The 19,439-nt window shown below is 42.9% G+C and overlaps 1 protein-coding gene across 3 annotated transcripts in view; it reads right to left on the bottom strand.

The window, feature by feature from the left end:
* usp10 (ubiquitin specific peptidase 10) overlaps positions 1 to 15,787 on the bottom strand; it is a 43,995-nt gene extending 28,208 nt beyond the window's left edge. For 2 of the 3 annotated variants that reach the window (XM_083758430.1, XM_083758431.1), the window contains exon 1: positions 15,523 to 15,781. In XM_083758430.1, coding sequence (XP_083614556.1) covers positions 15,523 to 15,543 — 21 coding nt within the window. In that variant the 5' untranslated portion in view covers positions 15,544 to 15,781. Of the gene's footprint in view, positions 1 to 15,522 lie in introns of all 3 variants that reach the window. The other variant, XM_083758432.1, reaches the window with a different exon arrangement.
* Positions 15,788 to 19,439: the final 3,652 nt, after the last annotated feature.

Here is a 19,439-nt window from a genome sequence, read left to right as displayed (position 1 = left end):
TCTATCGGTTACATGAGGAGGTAGAGTGGCCGCTTGGGAATATTAGGGCCGATTCATACTCCTATTTTACCGCTGTAGTGCCGAAATAATTTTGGCTCGTCAGACATTTTCAGTAGCACCGAAGAGCCGACTTTAGGATGGTACCCGCCCCCCCCCCCACCGAACCTCAAATGACGTCACATCGTAGGCTCTAAAATAGGAGTATGAATCGGCCCTAAGTCTCCTTGAGTAAGACACTCCCGATGAGAAGGCTGGTGCCTTCCTTCTGTGTGAAGTGCGTGTGTGAAGAAGAGTGACACTGACAGTAAATGAGTAATGCACATTGAAACGCTTTGGATAAAAGGCAAGATTTACATGATGTATTTTGTAACCATTTTGGTTGCAGTCTAGAGCAGCCCTCGAACCTCAGGTAGGTCTACAGTAGACTGATTTCACTTGACTGGAGGTTGTTTCTGCTTGTCCTGGGCAATCGAGCAACTGTTAAGGCTCATACATAGTCTGGATTTTCGGTGGTTAGATGACCACCGAACTACAACATGACGTCACAAGCCGCGTTGAAGAGAAAACCACCGCCACTGCTCCAGCCCTTCTCTGTTTTTACTCACCACCGCTCAACGTTATTTCAGCTCCGGTGGTGAGCTCACCACCAGAGGTGGTCACCTCACCACCGTAAATCCAGACTATGAATAGGCCTTTAATGTTGGACCCCGACAGCTAGGCATGTCACAGTCAAGGTGTCCGGTGTTACCAGTGGGCGGGCACACCACTGAGTGCGTACGTTACTTGCACACCGACAGCACCGTTTTATTATTCTTTTTAACCCATTCTTAAAGGGAACCTTTTGGTGTTGGCATTATGTTATGCTTTAGCTATTGAAAAATAGCAGATGTACAAGCTCATAGCGCGCCACCGAGTGGTGCGCTACGAGCTTGTTTGGTCTGCTATTTTTGAAAAATCGAAGAACGACTGAAGCCCTCCACACACCGTTTGCGAACGGCGCGCGTCAAAACAGCCGCCTCCGTTATTTTTAATGAATCTATCCCACACCGGCGGCGTCCGACGCGCGTTCACACCTCGCCTGACGCTCCGATACGCTATTCTATTTTCCACGCCTGTGCCGCGTCGCTGCGCACCCGGTGTGTGTTGGGCTTGTTATAGAAACATAGCTTTTTCAGAAAACTGTCAGGATGTAGAAGACATTTTTAGAATCTGATCTCAGGTCAGAATGGCAATTTTCTTCTCGTGTACCCTATAAAACCCACATTAGTTCATTTTCATGTGGCACCCATGTTCTTATAAACAGGTTATCAATACTTTAGTCAGATTATGAAGTGCTGCTCTGCAACAGGGCTGCAGGAACACGTGCTGCATGGTGTCAGATTTCACTTTCGTTTGGTGTAGAGAAAGGTCTTCCGACGTCGAGTTAAAAGCTGCATTGGACTTACTTACTATTGGTGAGCTTACTTCCACAGTGTTTTAGTGCTTTATTTACTCACAATAAGTCAATAACCTTGTAGCAACAATGCGCTCTAGATTAATCTTGTAATGATTTTCTGTTAGCGTCTTGATCAGCGCTGATGCAGGCTATTTGAGCTGAAACACGTCTGTTGTTGGTCTCAGTGATTAAAATAAAAGTGAAAAGGACATTAAGGTTTTCTGCTGGGTTGTTTATTTTCTAGTTGTATTTTTGACCGCCACACCAGGAGCAGACCACACCTGGCCACACCAGGAGCAGACCACACCTCCAGGAGCCGACCACGGAGAGGAGAAAACAGCAACACGTATAGCGACACCAGTGTGCTGCAGGGGACCTCCCCTCATCTGCCAGCGAGTCCCTGGCAGAGCCTGGAAGTCCCTCGGAACCCAGGAGGTCAGGGGCTTATTTCCCCCGTCCCCGCCGACAAATGCACACCTCGGTTTTCTCGGCCCACGGGGGCCATCCCGTATGCAGGAAGGTCGGCCGACCCGGCCTGGCAGGTCCCTGCAAAAAATTAAATAAAATCCGGGACCTCCATGATTTTTAGGGACTCGCTCCACTTTTCTACCCCAGAACAGAGCCTCGTCTGGGACGTGTCGAGTCTCAAAATCATGGAGGTCCCGGATTTTTTTTTTTTTTGCAGGGACCTGCCAGTCCGCCCGGGGGTCCCCGGAGCTCCGGTCGGGACCTCCATGATTCACACTCACTTGCGTTGCCGTTGCTCGCTAGGTCTCCCGCGTCGGAGACTATTGCCTCGTCTAAACTACGGTTTTCGGACTATTGCGGGAACTTCTGTCTTTCTAATATCATGTCGGACTGTTGGAGTAAAAAGACGGTATTTCGGACAATGGTCCGACACTGTCGGACCATTGCCCCGTCGGCTATTTGTATGTCGGAAAAAAGACCTGCACCCTACACCATAATGACGATTTTTCATCATTATGTGTGTATGCTGTAACAACACAAAATGTGATAAAAGTGAAGGAGTGTGAATATATATATATATATATTATATATATATAATTATATATACATACATATATACATATATATATATATATATATATATATATATATACACACACACACACACACACACATACATACATATACATACATACATACATATAAATTACATTTTGGCTTAAAGGTTGTTTATATCAGAGGTTCCCAACCACTGGTACAGTGGTTGGTAAAAAAAGGGGGGGGAATAAAAGACAAAAGTGGAATGAAATATTTACATTACTAAAGGTAGTTCTTCTGACCAAGCAATTGGTTAAAATAGGCTATCCAGCCGTGCTGAAATGAGCATGACAGCACACCTAGCCGTTAATAGATTTGAGAACGGATTAAATCACATTAGAAATATCATCAGTTGTGCCGATTACTGATTAGACAGTTTTGTCAGAGCAGCAGCATTATTGGGAATGGAACAAAAAGGGCAGGTATAAGCTTCTGTTATTATGGTGGTACTTGGAGAGACAAATATTTTGGTGGTAAAGTTTGGGAACCAGTATATCACCTTTAAGCCAATTGCCGTGATCTTGACAGTAATTGGTGCTGCTTCTATGTTTTTAAACATTTAAAACAAAGGATCACTTAGTTAATTGATGCTAAAAGCATGAGCCAGTCTATAGCAAATTAGTTTAAGCAAAGCAAGACCTTTTGTGACCCTAAAATCCCATGGGTTCAAACAGGGATTACCTGTTGCTAGCACGTTTCTCACCGACTTGTTGAGGTGCACAGCAGTCAAGACATTTTAATCGTCAAATTACACAGCATTAGTCATTTTTTTGCTTACCGCACCGAACCTCGTTAACTTTGACAAAATGAGTAGTGAAACAAACAGCTGCCATTATATATATCAGTGTTGCTTTGCTACTTTAGATACGAATAATATGCATTAGTAAATCAATAATTACAAAAGGGTTTAGCCCAAATGAGGGAAAGCAAACGGCACGGCAAGACAAGACCTTTGCAGTGTAATTATACTCCAGTAAAAGTATTTCTTGCTTCATTGCTTTGTGAAGATAACCTGCTTTCCCTCCACTAGTGGCTATAATTAACTTAATCCCAGTTACACTGTAATTGCAGATGCCCCGTTGTTGCCACACATTGATTGACACATTAGTGAAAGTGCCTTAAAGTTTCATCCAACGTAGTTTGGCTTTAGGGAATACCAGTCAATAGTGCCCATTCAAAAACTGCATGCTACATTTATTCTCTATGGAAACAAAATGTGTAATATCCAAAATATTGTTTTAACCCATTTAGACTAGAGTTAAAAACATTCACTTTGAAAGAATATATATTCAAAGATTTGCGCCACATTTTAAAAAAATAGCAGACCTACAAGCTCGTAGCGCGCCACCGTATGATGAGCTTGTAGATCTGCTATTTTTCAATAGCTAAATTATGACATAATGTTTAAAACACCAAAAGGGATTCCCGCACAAAATGGGATAAATTAAACTAATGACACTTTTCCCAGACACAAACAAAAGAAAACATGTTGGTGACGTGTAGTGGTGGTGATTGTCTAGACTCTGGAGCAATGGAGAAAAAGGTGAAATGAACTCACTAGTCACACAGTTAATCCTACCAGCGCATTAAACAGTGGGACATGAAAAGGGAGGTAACAGAGAAAAGAAAGTGCAACTCAAGCATATGTAACTCTTTGCAAACGAGGAGCCACACCAGGGCCCACATTGCTGAAATGGCACTACAAGCGACAAACAGCCAGCTATAATCCAACGGCCTCAGGACGGCTAATACAATCACAACAGAAAGAATGTCCCTTTGCCTCTTTCTGCAGGCATGCCACACGTACCACACTAAGCTTCCCTTGCTGTTCGTTTGGACTGAGGATTACCACAAATTAGCCATCTGTATTATTTCAACACACTCCAGTGACGACATCTCACACACACACACACACAGCGAACAGGGCTAGGTGGGCCTAGCATAATAAAGTGAGAAAATGATTTAAGAATAACCATTAGGATAGATAGACAAGGAGCTAGCTGCATTACCTAATACCCATTGATGATTGCGTTGACACCTACACAGGGCAAAGTTTTCATTTTCCGATAATGAAACTATGATATATAGCCAATAAAAGTACTGTCATGACACACACGCACAAAGATGCGATCGACAACAACGGGAGGTAAGAACAAATCTATCGCGACTACACCGCGGAGGGCCGTCAAACACAGGATCTTTTTTTATAACTAGGTGGGATGATTTAGATCGCGAGTTATTAACGTTTTAAGATTTTCGTTGTCGTCGGCTAAACAGGGGGGGGGACATTTTCGATGACGCGTCACTGTTGTGCAACACTGAGGATTGCACAACAAGCTCATCTAGGCTGCGGAGCGATGCGACCGGTTTTGATATCACTAATTTGACGTAGATTAATCAATCTGTCTCGGGCACCGCCACACGTGTACCTGAACTTGACGGTGATTTACGTCATGGGCCCTTAAACTGTTCATTAAATGCTACTACGATACTAATTAAAGCTGCTATAAGCAATAATGTCAAAATTTGAATTACCTTTTTTTTGGTATTCAGTCAGCCAACAAAAACCTCCCAAAACATGTAGTCTCTGACACATCTAGGAGCCGAAATGTGCATTCAAAGATGTTCCTAGAAGCTTTGTCAATGGTCAAAAAAATCCCGGTCGCAATGCCTAACAAATCAGGAAGCAGACAGGCAAATCGACCAATGACAAAGCTTCTAGGAAATTCTTTGAATGCAGATTGCAGCCCCTAGATGCGTCACAGAGACTACATTGTTTGTGGGAGCGTTCTACCCATTTCTGGCTGTTGGGTCTAAATGAGACACAAATAGAAATAGCATGTGCTATTTTACACATTTTATATCGCTTTATATGGATCTGAAAGGGCACCGCTAAAAAATATTTTGCCCTGAGCCGGTTGCTAAGCAACGCCTGCACGCACGGAGTGTGCGTAGACTACCGTTATAATTAGGATGTTCTCTGGCTCTTTACTCGAAAACTATGCCGCTGTCCGCTGTGCTGAGGCCAAAATATTAGTTTGGTCTCCGGTTGCCGACTGACTATTAAATATGCGCGACCCAGATGATTTGATTGGCATTTGGTGAAAAAAAAAGAAAAGTCAGAATTCGACCGACCAAAAAGGTCTTTGATCACTAAAATTCTCTTTGGTGAGACCACCTGTCGCGCAAAGTCAAAATAAAGTTCTTTCATCTACAACATCATGTGCGCAAATGTTTTGGATTGAGTCATCGCGAGGAGACGCACAACACAGACCTGTGTACTAGTGTTGCGCGTGAGAGATGAAATCAGATGAAATCATTAACATAATAATTAAGCCCAACACTTATACACATACGTGACATAGGCCGCCGCCTATCTGTTTGGGAACGGTTCACTTCACTCAGCATGCAGTGTAGCTCTCCACTCCAAATGAATGAATCTCTGCATGTTCTCATTTTAGTTTTGATTGTGCCTATACTTCGACTTTGTTGCGCGGTGGCGGTACCGCACACCCAAAATAGCCGCTCTACAAGCTCACAACGCATCCGCATAGTGAGCTTACACAGTGTGTAGTGTGTGTGAGCTAGCTCGCTAATGTTAGCTATGTTTTTTGTCTTTTAACCTGTAGCACTAGCTAGCTATACAAATATTGTATATAAGTTAAATAAAATATATATATATAAGTTATTAAAAAAGAAGCCTATCCATCATTTCCGTAGGGGAAGAAAATAATAATATATGATATGGCAAAATATTATATAACAATCTTTTCAGCCATTATCACAACAATATTCATCACAATATTGTTTTTTTTATATAATCAATTTGTTTTTATGCCGATAAGCCTATTCGCTTTTTTTAGATAGATAATCAATACATTTTTTATGTTGCTCATGGATGGATGGATAATCTATACGTTTTCATCCTGCTGTTATCATGTGACATTCGGTGCAGGGCTGGCTGCTCGATGGTGAATTAGTATCGTAACATTCTCCTTGGCTTTGACTGCTTCAGTCACAACATATATACAGCTACAGTAGACTACTAACTTAGTAAGCTATATAGTCTTAGTAAGTATAGTCGGGTCAGAGTATCAGGGCCGGTTCTGAGTACCGAGTACGAATACTTGAGGGTGGTATCGGCCAGAGTAACCGATACCAGTATCGGTACAACTCTAGTTGTTATTGATCGATAACAATCCGGCCATGTGCATGCGCACCATGCATGCCGTTTCACCCGTGTTTGGTTAAAAGTTATATCGAGTGACGTTTGAACATTACAAACTTTGCAAATAACTTTAGTATTCAACGTGTCGAGGAGAACAAGCAATTCCTTCCGTGATGCTATCATTCTATCCTGCTGCGTTCGCTCTTGTCAGTGTCTGCTGCCTGCCAGGGAAGTGGGGAGAACCACAGCACAGCGTGCTAAAAGGGGGAGGAGCAGTGCATCGAGCCTCAAAACGTTGTTAGCTTGTAGATCTGCTCTCTTTGGCGAATGACACCGCCGTACTAGAGAAATATAAATTAAAGGTATAGAACTGTGACTCATAGAATGTGCACTTGCTGTATCAGAGCCTCGTCTTTATCATGATTTAACGGTCAAATTCTCTAGTCGCACGGGTGCTACAAATTGCTACTACATTTTCAACATTGAACTGTCATTAATATACCTTAGTTGTTGTGTGGACATAATGATAAAAAAAACCCCACCCTTCTGTTTAGCCTAGAACTGGCGGTCTAGAGCCTGGTATCATGTGATCATGACATCACAAAGGTGTACTCTTTGGTTTGTAAAGTACATCTTGATGTCACCGATGTCATGACCCCATATAAAGGGGGACTTTATTATGTCCAGTTTGTCCACACATCAAACTCTAAGGTATATTAATGACATAGTTCAATGTTGAAAATGAGTGGTATTCCCCTTTAAACTAGTAATTCTCACACATTTTCATGTCAAGGACCCCCAGAATAATGTATTTGTCACAGGAACCCCCATACAAGTTTAGTGTTGTTAAAATGTTTCAAAGAATATTCCAGATTTTGTCACATTTTTTTTCCATGATCGTTTTGGAAACAGCAGACACAGACAATGCACAATCAGACTGGTTAGCTCTAATGCTCTCTCGTTGCAGAGAGCAGGTCAGTTGTCAAATAAATCGCGCCATCATATTCCCCGACCAGACCTTAAAATATGGAACGTGCGTTCCGTATCAGTTAATTACGGGATTAATTACGGGAAAAGTGGGCGCTTACCACTGACGAACACTGCAGCTAGCATAGCCGATAACATAGCAGATAGCATAGCCGATAGCGCTGCTCCTTCAGCGTTAACAAAAAAAACCCAGCTGAAAGCTGGTTAATAAAAGCCTTCAGAATGTACGCGACCTCGTCATCAGCTAGTGTTCTGAATCCCTACTTCTTCCTGACTGGCTGCTTCTAGCCAATGGGACGGCAAAGCGGCCTCTGGGCTGTGTCTGACCATGCATGCAAGTGGATATGGACGTCACCCCACCTACATGACTGGTCTTGGATCAGTAGTATGCATGCAAACTTCAAGCGAGACAGAGTCGGAGACGAGCGTAGGCTAGTGGCGAAAACGGCAGCATGTCGAACAAACACAAAAGTCCTCCTTAATAAGTGTGGTTGAATTTTACCAGTGCTGCAATCCTTTCATGCAAAGGTGGTAGAGCACGTTGACTTTAACGACACTTCTCCACAGAAACACAAGGTTCACGTTATTATCTAATCAATGTATCGCGATTCGTGTCGAGTCTCCGTGTAATGTACCCCGCCTGCGAGAGCACACTATATTCGAACGACGTGTGCGATGAGAGTGTGTGCATGCGTGTGCGCGAATGCATGTGCAGCAGAGCATGTGAGCGGAGCGGAGCGGCCGATAATTCCGCTCTTCGCTCTCGGCGGCTTTTGTTACGCTCGCTCCGCGCTCACGTTCATCTCCCCCCACGCCGCTCCCTGCTCGCTCAGTGCTCACCTAGAGGTTGATTTAAGGGCGCAAATATCCCCCCCATTTGCCCCCCCGTGGTGCAGAGCCTGCTTGAGAGGCAATGATTGATGTAAACTGCTAGCCAAGCTTGCACAGCGCCGTGCCGTGTGCACTGAGCGGCTCGGAGCGGAGGACAGTTCTCGCTCCGGAAGTCAATCTGACCCATTTAAAAACCCGCTCCACGCTCACGTCAAAATCCCCTCGCTCCGCTCCACTCACATGCTCTGATGTGCAGACAATGTGTGTGCGCGAATGCAACTTCACCATCATTACCGAGCAACTTTGTGAGCTTAACGTCAGGCCATTTACAATTAGGGGGGGGGGGGGGGGGGGGAGGTTAGAGCACACAAGCCAAGTGAACAGCACAGCTCGGGCTCCATGTCTCATTATTAACCCCCGACCTCTGGGCCCGAATGTCGACATTTAAATTTAGCTCCAGGAGCTTCAATGTCCAGGATAAGGTCTGAAGGTCAGCCTAGAGTAGATGGACAGATATCACTTTGTTTCTGGATAAACTCTAGTGTCTCTCCTCAGCTGTGAATTCTACCAAACCCTCCGCAGTAACATCATGTCCAGCCTTCGAGTTTCATCCATGTTTTCATGTGGTACATTCCCTATATTAAAGCTGCTATAAGCAATAATATGTGAAATTTTTAATGAGCTTTTTTGTGTTTTGGTATTCAGGCAGCCAGCAATGGGTATACCAGTCCCAACATCTTTGAATGCAGATTGTGGCCCCTAGATGCGTTGGGAGCGTTCTACTCATTGCCGGCTGTCTGAATACCAAAAGAACGAAGAAATAAAAAAAGTCATTAGAATTGACATATTATTGCTTATAGGAGCTTTAAGTAGCAAGGTTGCTCATGGTGGAACTTCAGTATATTGTGGATCTTCAGGTGCACCTATAGGTCAACTGCCATTCTAAACCCTCAGTAACATAGGGTAGCTGACCAATCAATCCCAGCTTATCACCTTCTGTCCCCCAGAATGTCGTCGTCCCCCCAAACATCTAAAAACTGGTTGCTTCCAAATGGTCAATGATATTATAGTAGAATGAGGGGACAAAGCCAGGCCTACTCTGCTGGTTCTCTCATAGTGGAATGCCAGGACATTATTAATGGAAAACTTGGCAGAGTGTGAAAATGCGGCAGCACCCGTCCACTACAAATAAGGTCAGACACGTTTTGAATAAATCTCTTGAAGCATGCCTGGTGCCTTTGTTTTTGCATTCACTATAAAAGAGCAGCTCTGGTGAGGTAACACAATGACGTACACAAAAACATCTAAGCTGAAAGAGCCGGGATGCACATGCAGATTAGACACACCAACGGACCGACATGCGGAAACATGTCGGACATGCGGTGACCCTATGCTTGCGGTTAGGGTTAGTTTAGTGTTTGAGGTAGGTTGTCGTCTAATGACAGTCGGACCAATAGTATGTCTAAAAACTAAAGCCTGTACCCGAAAGAGCCTATATGAGCACCACTCAAAGACTAAAGGCCCATTCATACTCCAATTTTAGGTGATACGGTGACCACCGAAACGGTGGTCACGGTAAAACAGAGAGATGTTTTTTGGGTGGGCGGTGAGTCGCTTTACCACCGTGGCGTGACGTCATGTTGTAGTTTCTGGTGGTCACCTTATCACCTAAAATTGGAGTATGAATGGGCCTTTAGTCTTTGAGTGAATGTATGAATAGGCCTAAAAGCTCATACATAGTCTGGATTTTCGGACCACCGAACTACAACATGACGTCACGAGCCACGGTGAAGAGCAAACCACCAGCACCGCTCCAGCCCTTCTCCGTTTTTACTCACCGCCGCTCAACGTTATTTCAGCTCCGGTGGTCACCTCACCACCGGAGTGGTGGTCACCTCACCACCAAAAATCCAGACTATGAATAAGACTTAAAATTTCAATCCTCGATGCAGAAACACACCAATTACAGGCCACACAATGTTGAGTGTTGCCATTTCAATTGTGCCAAGTCAAAACAGGCAAAAAATCAGGATTGAAGCCGTAGTTCATCATACTATAATTAACCGAATGTCTGTGTGTGTGTGTCTGTCTGTCTGTCAGAAACAATGCCGTAACTCATTACTGCCTGCACCAATCACTCCCACAGGCATTGACCATATGCATATGGAGGGCGTAACGAAGCCCTTTTTTCGATTTGACACATTAATGATTATTAATTTATTTATTAGTCAATTACAAACGCACCCGGGCGCAGTACCCTTCACAACCACAAGGGGGGGCAAATATCTCACAACGGGTAAGGACTAGTTAAAAGAAAGAACTATTTTCTATCAATTACACACCCATGATAGCCTTGAATTCACGGAGGTCTTGACACATTCCTAAGCCAATAATCTGATGGGCCGGTCATCATTTAGGAATGGGGGGAAAATAAATCTCCATGAATTTAAGGCTGTATGGGGTGTGTAATTGTTCGAAAAATATTGGAACTACTCCTTTAAGTGTGCTTGTAAAAGGAATGTCTTTACCCTGGAACACACCTTTTAGTTTTCTTTGAATCTACTGGTGATCAAAATAAGTATTTTGATGTGATCATCAAAACAAGTTTGAAAAACACCATGCAACCGACCATACACTGATTCATCCCTTAATGCAAGGGTCAGCAAGTAAGTTTGGCCTCGGGCCTATCATCATTAGATTGAAGTTTGACAGATCGTCTTGTACAATAACAAATATATCAATTGCTAAAAAGGTTACTTAAGAAATATTTGTGTTTTAACTACATACTGATACATTTTGTGAAGGCTACATTTGTGAATGAGGACGTTTAGTTACCCCATTTTGACCTGAGATCAGATTCTAATAATGTCTTCTACATCCTGACAGTTTTCTGAAAAAGCTATGTTTCTATGTCAGTCAAAAATAGCAGATCTACGAGCTTGTAGATCTGCTATTTTTCAATAGCTAAATCAACACCAAAAGGGGTTCCCGCCAAAAATGGGTTAAAACACCTGTCCTGTAGATGCAGGCAGACATAGTAGAACAGAGATAAACAATTCATTGAATAGGACCCCATCAGTCCAAGGTCTCTTTTTGATATGGAGAGAAACTTTATAAAACACATGCCTGTGGTTCACTCCAAACATGGATAAAAGTGCTTGAGAAGTGTTTCTCAAACTTTTTAATTAAAAGGTTTAGGGATGTGCCGATGAGACATTTTGGCCGATATCGATATCCGATATAATTAATTGTCATGTAGATATGATCTCATTCTGTATTTATTTATTTTTATAATTTTGTCCATTCTGAAAGATACATGTAACAGGGTGTCTGCACAGCAGGCTTAGGCAAGTCAGATTTAACTTTATTTATTGATCGAACCGGTGCCGATTAATCTAAAAACAACTAGAATCTCCCATCACTAAAAAAGGATCTCCAATTTATTATGCAAATGTAGGTGTGGAACCCCATAATTCCTTGTGTACAATTTGTACACTCTCAGGGTTACAGACCTCTTGGGCCCAAACCCAGGGCTTAAAGCCAAAAACAATCCCAAGACTGAAAAAGTTTTTTTTGCAAATCTGCACTGATCTCATTAATCCATTTTGGGTGGGAACCCCGTTATGCTTTAGCTTTAGCCACCGAGTGGCGCACTACGAGCTTGTAGGTCTGCTATTTTTGAAAAATGACTGACGACTGACATAGAAACATAGCTTTTTCTGAAAACTGTCAGGATGTAGAAGACATTTATAGAATCTGATCTCAGGTCAAAATGGGTTAAATGACCCCTATGAGGACATATCACTCCGCTAGGATGTGATGCAACAAAACGTTTTGTTGCATCTCGAGTTCTCGTTCTTCAATTTTTCAAAAATAGCAGACCTACAAGCTCGTAGCGTGCCACTCGGTGGCGTGCTATGAAAAACTACAAAAGTGCTTCATTATAGCAGCAGCTGGGGACCACCTGGAAACCCCTGGACCCCCCCCCCCCCCCCACTTTGAGAATCACCTAAGTTTGGGAATGTCAGATACTGTAAATGTACTAAATTATTTACAAAATAATTTGTTAGGCCAGATGTCACCACTGGCAGGTCAATTTTGGCTCACAGGCCACCGTTTGCCTAAGACTGCCTTAATGTTTTCAGTCTTTATAAACCTCCCCAATGGCAACAAAACCTAAAAAGCCCCTCTAAATTATATGGGGAATAACTGCTGATAACATACAGGTACAGCCTGTGTAACTTTATCATGCTGTGTAGTCTCTTAGCAATTTGACTTTTTAGAGAAGCATGTACGTTTGAAAAGTGCAATATTATCAGTAACTGAACACTTCTACTGCAAATTGCGTAACCCATATCTTAGTCATAAAACTAGCATATTACAACTCTGAAATATGTAAGGCGTGCTACAACATTCCCCATCATGGTCCTACCACCATTCATAATTCATGCCGTACAAATGGCCTGGAAGCTGAAAAACACATGACAAGCGAGCTGCGAGTGGAAAAGAGTCACCTCACAATCAGTCAGAAATTAGGTTACTGTGCTACATGACAGAGTTCACAAGTGGTTAATGTTCAGTCCCAGAGAGATGGGCCTAATATGCAAGGTTTCACACCTGCACAGACATGACAATACACTGTGCATTCATTCATGAGCAAAAACTTGAGCAACAGGATGCATCACTTTTTAGTTTAGACGGGAGCTAGTGGGGGGGGCAATGTCTGGCTTTCCTATAGTTTTGTAATCAAGCCAGATCGTGTCAAGCTGAATAAAATTGATAACTCAGGATGTCTAGTGTAAGAAAAACCTATTGTAGAGGCAGCCATTGTTTTATTACTGAGACATTGAACAATGAATGAATTTGACGTTGAAATCTGACCTAACTCGTGTGTGATCGCCTGATCGGTTTTGATGTTGGGGGGGGGGGGGGGGGGGTCAACTTTGTCACAGCACAGGGTTACAAGTGTAAAACAGTGGGTGAAATTAGTTGTTCCATAAGAGAAGGGGAGAAGAGGGGGGTCGAGGGGAAGGGAGAAATGCTTTCGGCATTTCCCACTTTCCCCCCTGTCATGAAACATGGCCCGACAACATAGTGGTCAAAAAGTTAATGCAAATAATGAAATACTATCTGGTCAAGCCTGCTCCTCCCACACTACTACAACAACACCATCTTCACATAGAATAGAAGACAAAACTAATCAGTTTCCACTAAAAATAGTAACTGCATAATTAGGGGGTGAGGACAGATGAGACTTTTGGGGGAGGCGTCAGGATAAATTATGGACATAAATGGTTCTTCATCTCAACTCTTCAGTGAGCGCTAAAAGAATTATGGCTTGCAAAACTTTGCTTATGTTGGCTTGTTAGCAAGCAAGTGAACTTTAGTTATACCAATCTTATGTGCAACTTGCTGGCTTAATAAGTGATCGTTGGACAGTTGTCCACTAAATAGTGAAAAGGTGCTAGCATGTCTATGGCCGTATTTTAGTTATGAAGCAGTTGTGACAAATTAAACTCAACTAAAATATTATATACACACAGTCACACACACACCTCATGTTACTCGAGGTCAAACATGACTTAGGTTTAAATCAATGGAAACAGTGCAACATAGGAGTGCAATAGTATGTAGAACAAGCAGCTAGCGGTACTGTTCATTTATTTAATAGCATTTAACCAGTATATCTTGCAGCATGTGACTATGCCAAGTGAACTGCACTTATCCGATGTCTAAAACGAAAGCTAACAGGAAGACTGTATATTTCGATCAAGTAGTTTCCGTCTCAATTTGAATGCATTCAAGTGGGGCTAAACTTCGTAACTAATCGGGAACTCCTGAACTCGCACACTTGACATCCAATGTATGAAAGCACATAATCAGAAATCATGGGCCTGGTTTCCACATGACAGCAAAGTTTCTTGCCCAGAACACATAACAGCTACGTTACAACAACCAATAAACGTGTCCAGGTTACACGTGGAACTATGCACGGCACACCGCATGCCACAATCCAGCACAATAACCTGTCAGAATCGTCTCGGGAGTCAACAAACGTCCCCTTCTCAGAGAAGGCCCACACACTGTCGCATTTCATCTACTAGCTACCTAGTTAGCTTGGCTGCCAACAGCAGTCACACCACCTGCCAGAACGCTGCTTGCTAGCTAGCTACTCTGCTAGCCACATGCTAACCAACTCAGAATAAGAATGACAAATCATAATGTATATCCAGCGTAGATACTCTGAACATATTCCCCCAAATGGCACCACAAAACGAGTGTACACCCATGCGGGACGCAGGCCAGAAGTCATGTCCAGCTTACCGCGGCGCTAAGTGGTTGTAATAATAAAAAAATAAGACATCTTGTTAAGGGCCTCTGTTGGGCCATCATCATGCACAGAAACACGCAGCCACTTGAACGTTATGTCACCTCACTGTTATGTTATTAAGTCTCACACACACAAACAACACACTGGCACAAAACTAATGACACTTGCGGGATCTCATGTCAGTCAGAATGAGGGTGTTTAGTAGATAGTTCGTGTGGCGCTGGACATGACTTTGATAAACATTCAGAATCCATTGAATGGATGGAGGCAGGGCTCAAGTCGGGGCCTGCTTGCCTTGCCTCCAGTCCCATGCTGCTTGCCTGGAGTTTCAATGGGGCTTCAAACAGGCTTAGGGAAGCATTAACGATAAGTTACTTTATACTTGGACCGTGTCACTCGACCAAAATAATGTGTTTTCAATCATTAAATCAGGCTATTTTTGTACGAATGGAACGTTACGGAGCACTTTCAGTATTTTTCCCCAATGACACGACCAGCTTGTTTTTTTGCTTCTTTTTTTTTTTTTTTTTTTTTTTTTTACACACAAACAAGTCGTACAGACAGACGCGACTGTTACATAAACTATAGCCGGCTTGGCATTGTTCTCGTTTTATTTGCTGTAAAACGAGGAACAGTTGACAGACACATTATTGAGGCTTTTGTGAGTTATTTTGCAAGCTAATGCTAGCCCGCTAAGCTAGCTACCTGGTTACTGTGAGAAGCCATGCTCCCGGTGAGACTCGTTCTCTTCCTTTTCCACCTAAAAAGATGAAAACTCTCCCGGCCGGGGAGAAAATGTCGTGAGTTTGTAATGTCAATTACAAAGAAGGTCGTCCTACTTCGCCATCATTTCCATCGTTTTAACCCCCGCCAGACAACAAGGTCCCGACAGTTCGTATTTTTAGATCCTTCTACTTGTATTCAGCAGATCATGCTGCTCCCCTTGCCGTCGCCGCCATTTCTGTCTCGCATCTTCCTCACTGGTAGAGCAGAGCACCGCCAGGCCGATAGTAGAGACAGCACAGCGCGTGGACACAACAACTTCCACTCTGAAACTTCAGAGTAAAAGTCACCGATACCCAAAGCCATATTATTTAATAATTTCTAAGGCTCTGCCCATACCACACTCCATACAACAGTGGTTTTTCATATCAAAGGCAGGCCCATTATTTATTCTGCATCTGAGGCAGCCATGGCACGGATTGATTGAAATATGTATTAACAGTTTGCAGAATTACAGTACATTTCAAGCACAAACTCAATACAAAGACTGTTAACTGTGAGTGGACGACCCAATTAAGCATTACACTTGTTTACAAGAGGGTCCACCATGTTCAATTCATCAAAACAATTAGAGACGTACAAATAGACACTTCTATATCTGGTTAAAGAACAGAATAGGAATTCATCATAAAGGAAGCAAAAAGGGAAAAGAAACATATACAGTGAGGGGAAAAAGGGAGACATTTAGTCTCACAGACCCCTTTGAATATTTTGTTGTCCACAATTCCTGGCTGTATTGATGCCAAATCAGATGTATTAAAAGTGGGGAGTGTTCTAGTTCCCATCGTCTCGTTATTTGCATAGAAATAAAATGGAAATGGATTTGATCGATTGATTGATTGAACACTTTATTAACAGTTTGCACACAAAAAAAGCACAGAAGAGTTGCGAGAAATATTGGTGTCATGGGCAAAACAAGAAATGTCTAAATCACTATACACTCTCTATTGCACCCTTATAACACCATATCTCACCTACTGTGTGGAAGTGTGGGGTAACACATACAAAAGCAACCTTCAGCCAATATATTTACTGCAGAAAAAAGCAATAAGAATAGTCAATAAAGTAAATTGAACACACAAATTCACTGTTTCTGAATTCACATACAGTACATTAAAGTTTTTTGATTTAGTTGATTTTAAAACAGCACAACTATTATTTAAAGCAAGACATAATCTGCTTCCTGGAAATATCCAAAAAAGGTTTGGGGATAGGGATGGGAGGTATGAGCTGAGAGGGGAACTAAACTTTAAACAAATAAGTGTTGGAACTACCTTGAAGAGCATGTGTGTTTCTGTTCAGCTTGTCTGAGCCCATAAAGCAAAGCAACAACCTAAAACAATTTAAAAAGAGGCTCAAACAGGAATTATTGTATAAATATAACCTGGAATGAGTGGGGAGCTGAGCTATGTAATGCTATGTAGTGTTGGTCTAAACTCTAAAGTATAACATTCTAGCTTTGTCTGTTTTTGTCTTTTTTCCTCCTTGTTTCTCATTGTCTGTTTTTGTTTTTTGTTTGTTTTGTTTGTTTGTTTTGTTTATATGTTGATTGTGATGCATATATCTTCAACAGTATTTTGGAATACATTGAGATAAGGATAGGCACTAATAAGCTTTAAGCTTCTGCCTATGCCTTTTCGATCACCTAAAAAGAAAAAGTAAACTGTTTTTGTGTAATGTCTCCCTCTGAAAGATCGAAATAAACTATTCATTCATTCATTCAGTGTATGTTAAGGATTGAACCCAAGAAAGCACTGTATCAGTAATTCAGTATAGCTTGTTTCCATTGAGGTCCTGCTGATCGAATATTCAATTCATAGAATCATTTAGTGACAAATATACAACTATGCAAAAACATCATACAAACGAGTAGGCTACTAAAGAAAAATATGTAGGCCTACAGTAATCAGTTTGGTGGTGGTGATAGGAAAAGAAAAATAAATGTTGTTAAACTTACATTTCTGTCTAACGCCCCAGCTCCATGGATCAGCTGTTACTCAAATGCTTTCATAGATAGATAGATAGATAGATAGATAGATAGATAGATAGATAGATAGATAGATAGATAGATAGATAGATAGATAGATAGATAGATAGATAGATAGATAGATAGATAGATAGATACTTTATTGATACTGAACAGCTCCAGTGCAAAACATAAAAAGAGCATGATGAACATATAAACATACATTACATCACAAAATAGAATGCAGTAGAAAAAGGCAAAAGCTATAAATTAAAAGAAGGCATGAGTTAAGAATGCAACACCACTAAAACAACGAAACAAATACATTATCTGACCAGCCCCCTCCCTCCCTCCTCGTCTCCCCCACGGCCCCCATTGATTCATTATACAGCCATATAATGACCCTTTGGGATAAAAGAGTTCTTAAGTCTATATCTGTGCTGTGTGGACTGTGGAGTGGGCGACTGACATGGTCCAGGATGGCTATAGTGTCTTGGCCAGTGTCCTCTTCTCTGCCATCACCACCACAGAGTCAGGCTTGGTCCCCGTCACCTTGCCTGCTCGCTTAATCAGTCTGTCTAGTCTGGCTGTGTCCCTCTGTCTGTGGCGTTCCCTCCCCAACACACCACAGCATAGAAAAGACCTAATCAGTCTGTCTAGTCTGGCTGTGTCCCTCTGTCTGTGGCGTTCCCTCCCCAACACACCACAGCATAGAAAAGACCTAATCAGTCTGTCTAGTCTGGCTGTGTCCCTCTGTCTGTGGCGTTCCCTCCCCAACACACCACAGCATAGAAAAGACCTAATCAGTCTCTCTAGTCTGGCTGTGTCCCTCTGTCTGTGGTGTTCCCTCCCCAACACACCACAGCATAGAAAAGACCTAATCAGTCTGTCTAGTCTGGCTGTGTCCCTCTGTCTGTGGCGTTCCCTCCCCAACACACCACAGCATAGAAAAGACCTAATCAGTCTCTCTAGTCTGGCTGTGTCCCTCTGTCTGTGGCGTTCCCTCCCCAACACACCACAGCATAGAAAAGACCTAATCAGTCTGTCTAGTCTGGCTGTGTCCCTCTGTCTGTGGCGTTCCCTCCCCAACACACCACAGCATAGAAAAGACCTAATCAGTCTCTCTAGTCTGGCTGTGTCCCTCTGTCTGTGGCGTTCCCTTCCCAACACACCACAGCATAGAAAAGACCTAATCAGTCTGTCTAGTCTGGCTGTGTCCCTCTGTCTGTGGCGTTCCCTCCCCAACACACCACAGCATAGAAAAGACCTAATCAGTCTGTCTAGTCTGGCTGTGTCCCTCTGTCTGTGGCGTTCCCTCCCCAACACACCACAGCATAGAAAAGAACGCTGCAGACCACTGACTGATAAAACATCTGCAGGAGCTTCCTGGAAACAGGCTGAGGGGTTGGGGCGGGCTCTCCGGAAGTCAATCACGACCTCCTTTGTTTTGGAGACGTTGAGTTGAAGCCGGTTCAGGTGACTCCAGTCCACAAAATCCTCAATCACTTTCCCTTAATACAACCGACAATGGCGGTGCATGTCGTCTGAGAATCTCTGCAGGTGGCACATCGCTGTGCAGTGTCTGAACTCTGCCGTGTAGAGGGTGAAGAGAAGGGGGGCCAGCACAGTCCCCTGCATGGGGGACTCCAGCTGTGCTGCAGGTCACAGTGTCAGATGTGCAGTCCCTCAACCTGACGTATTGTGGTCTGTCAGTGAGGTAGTCCATGATCCAGGACACAAGGTGTGGGTCAACGTGCATACTGGTCAGTTTGTCTTTCAGAAGGGGGGGCTGTATTGTGTTAAATGCGCTTGAGAAATCAAAGAATAATATCCTCACAGCACCACTTTCCTTGTCCAGGTATGTGGAGACCCG

This window comes from Protomyctophum parallelum, assembly GCF_964188405.1.
Source record: "Protomyctophum parallelum genome assembly, chromosome: 2".
NCBI lineage: Eukaryota > Metazoa > Chordata > Actinopteri > Myctophiformes > Myctophidae > Protomyctophum > Protomyctophum parallelum.
Note: the sequence above shows the minus strand (reverse complement) of the source record. Positions and strands in the feature narration are given on the sequence as shown.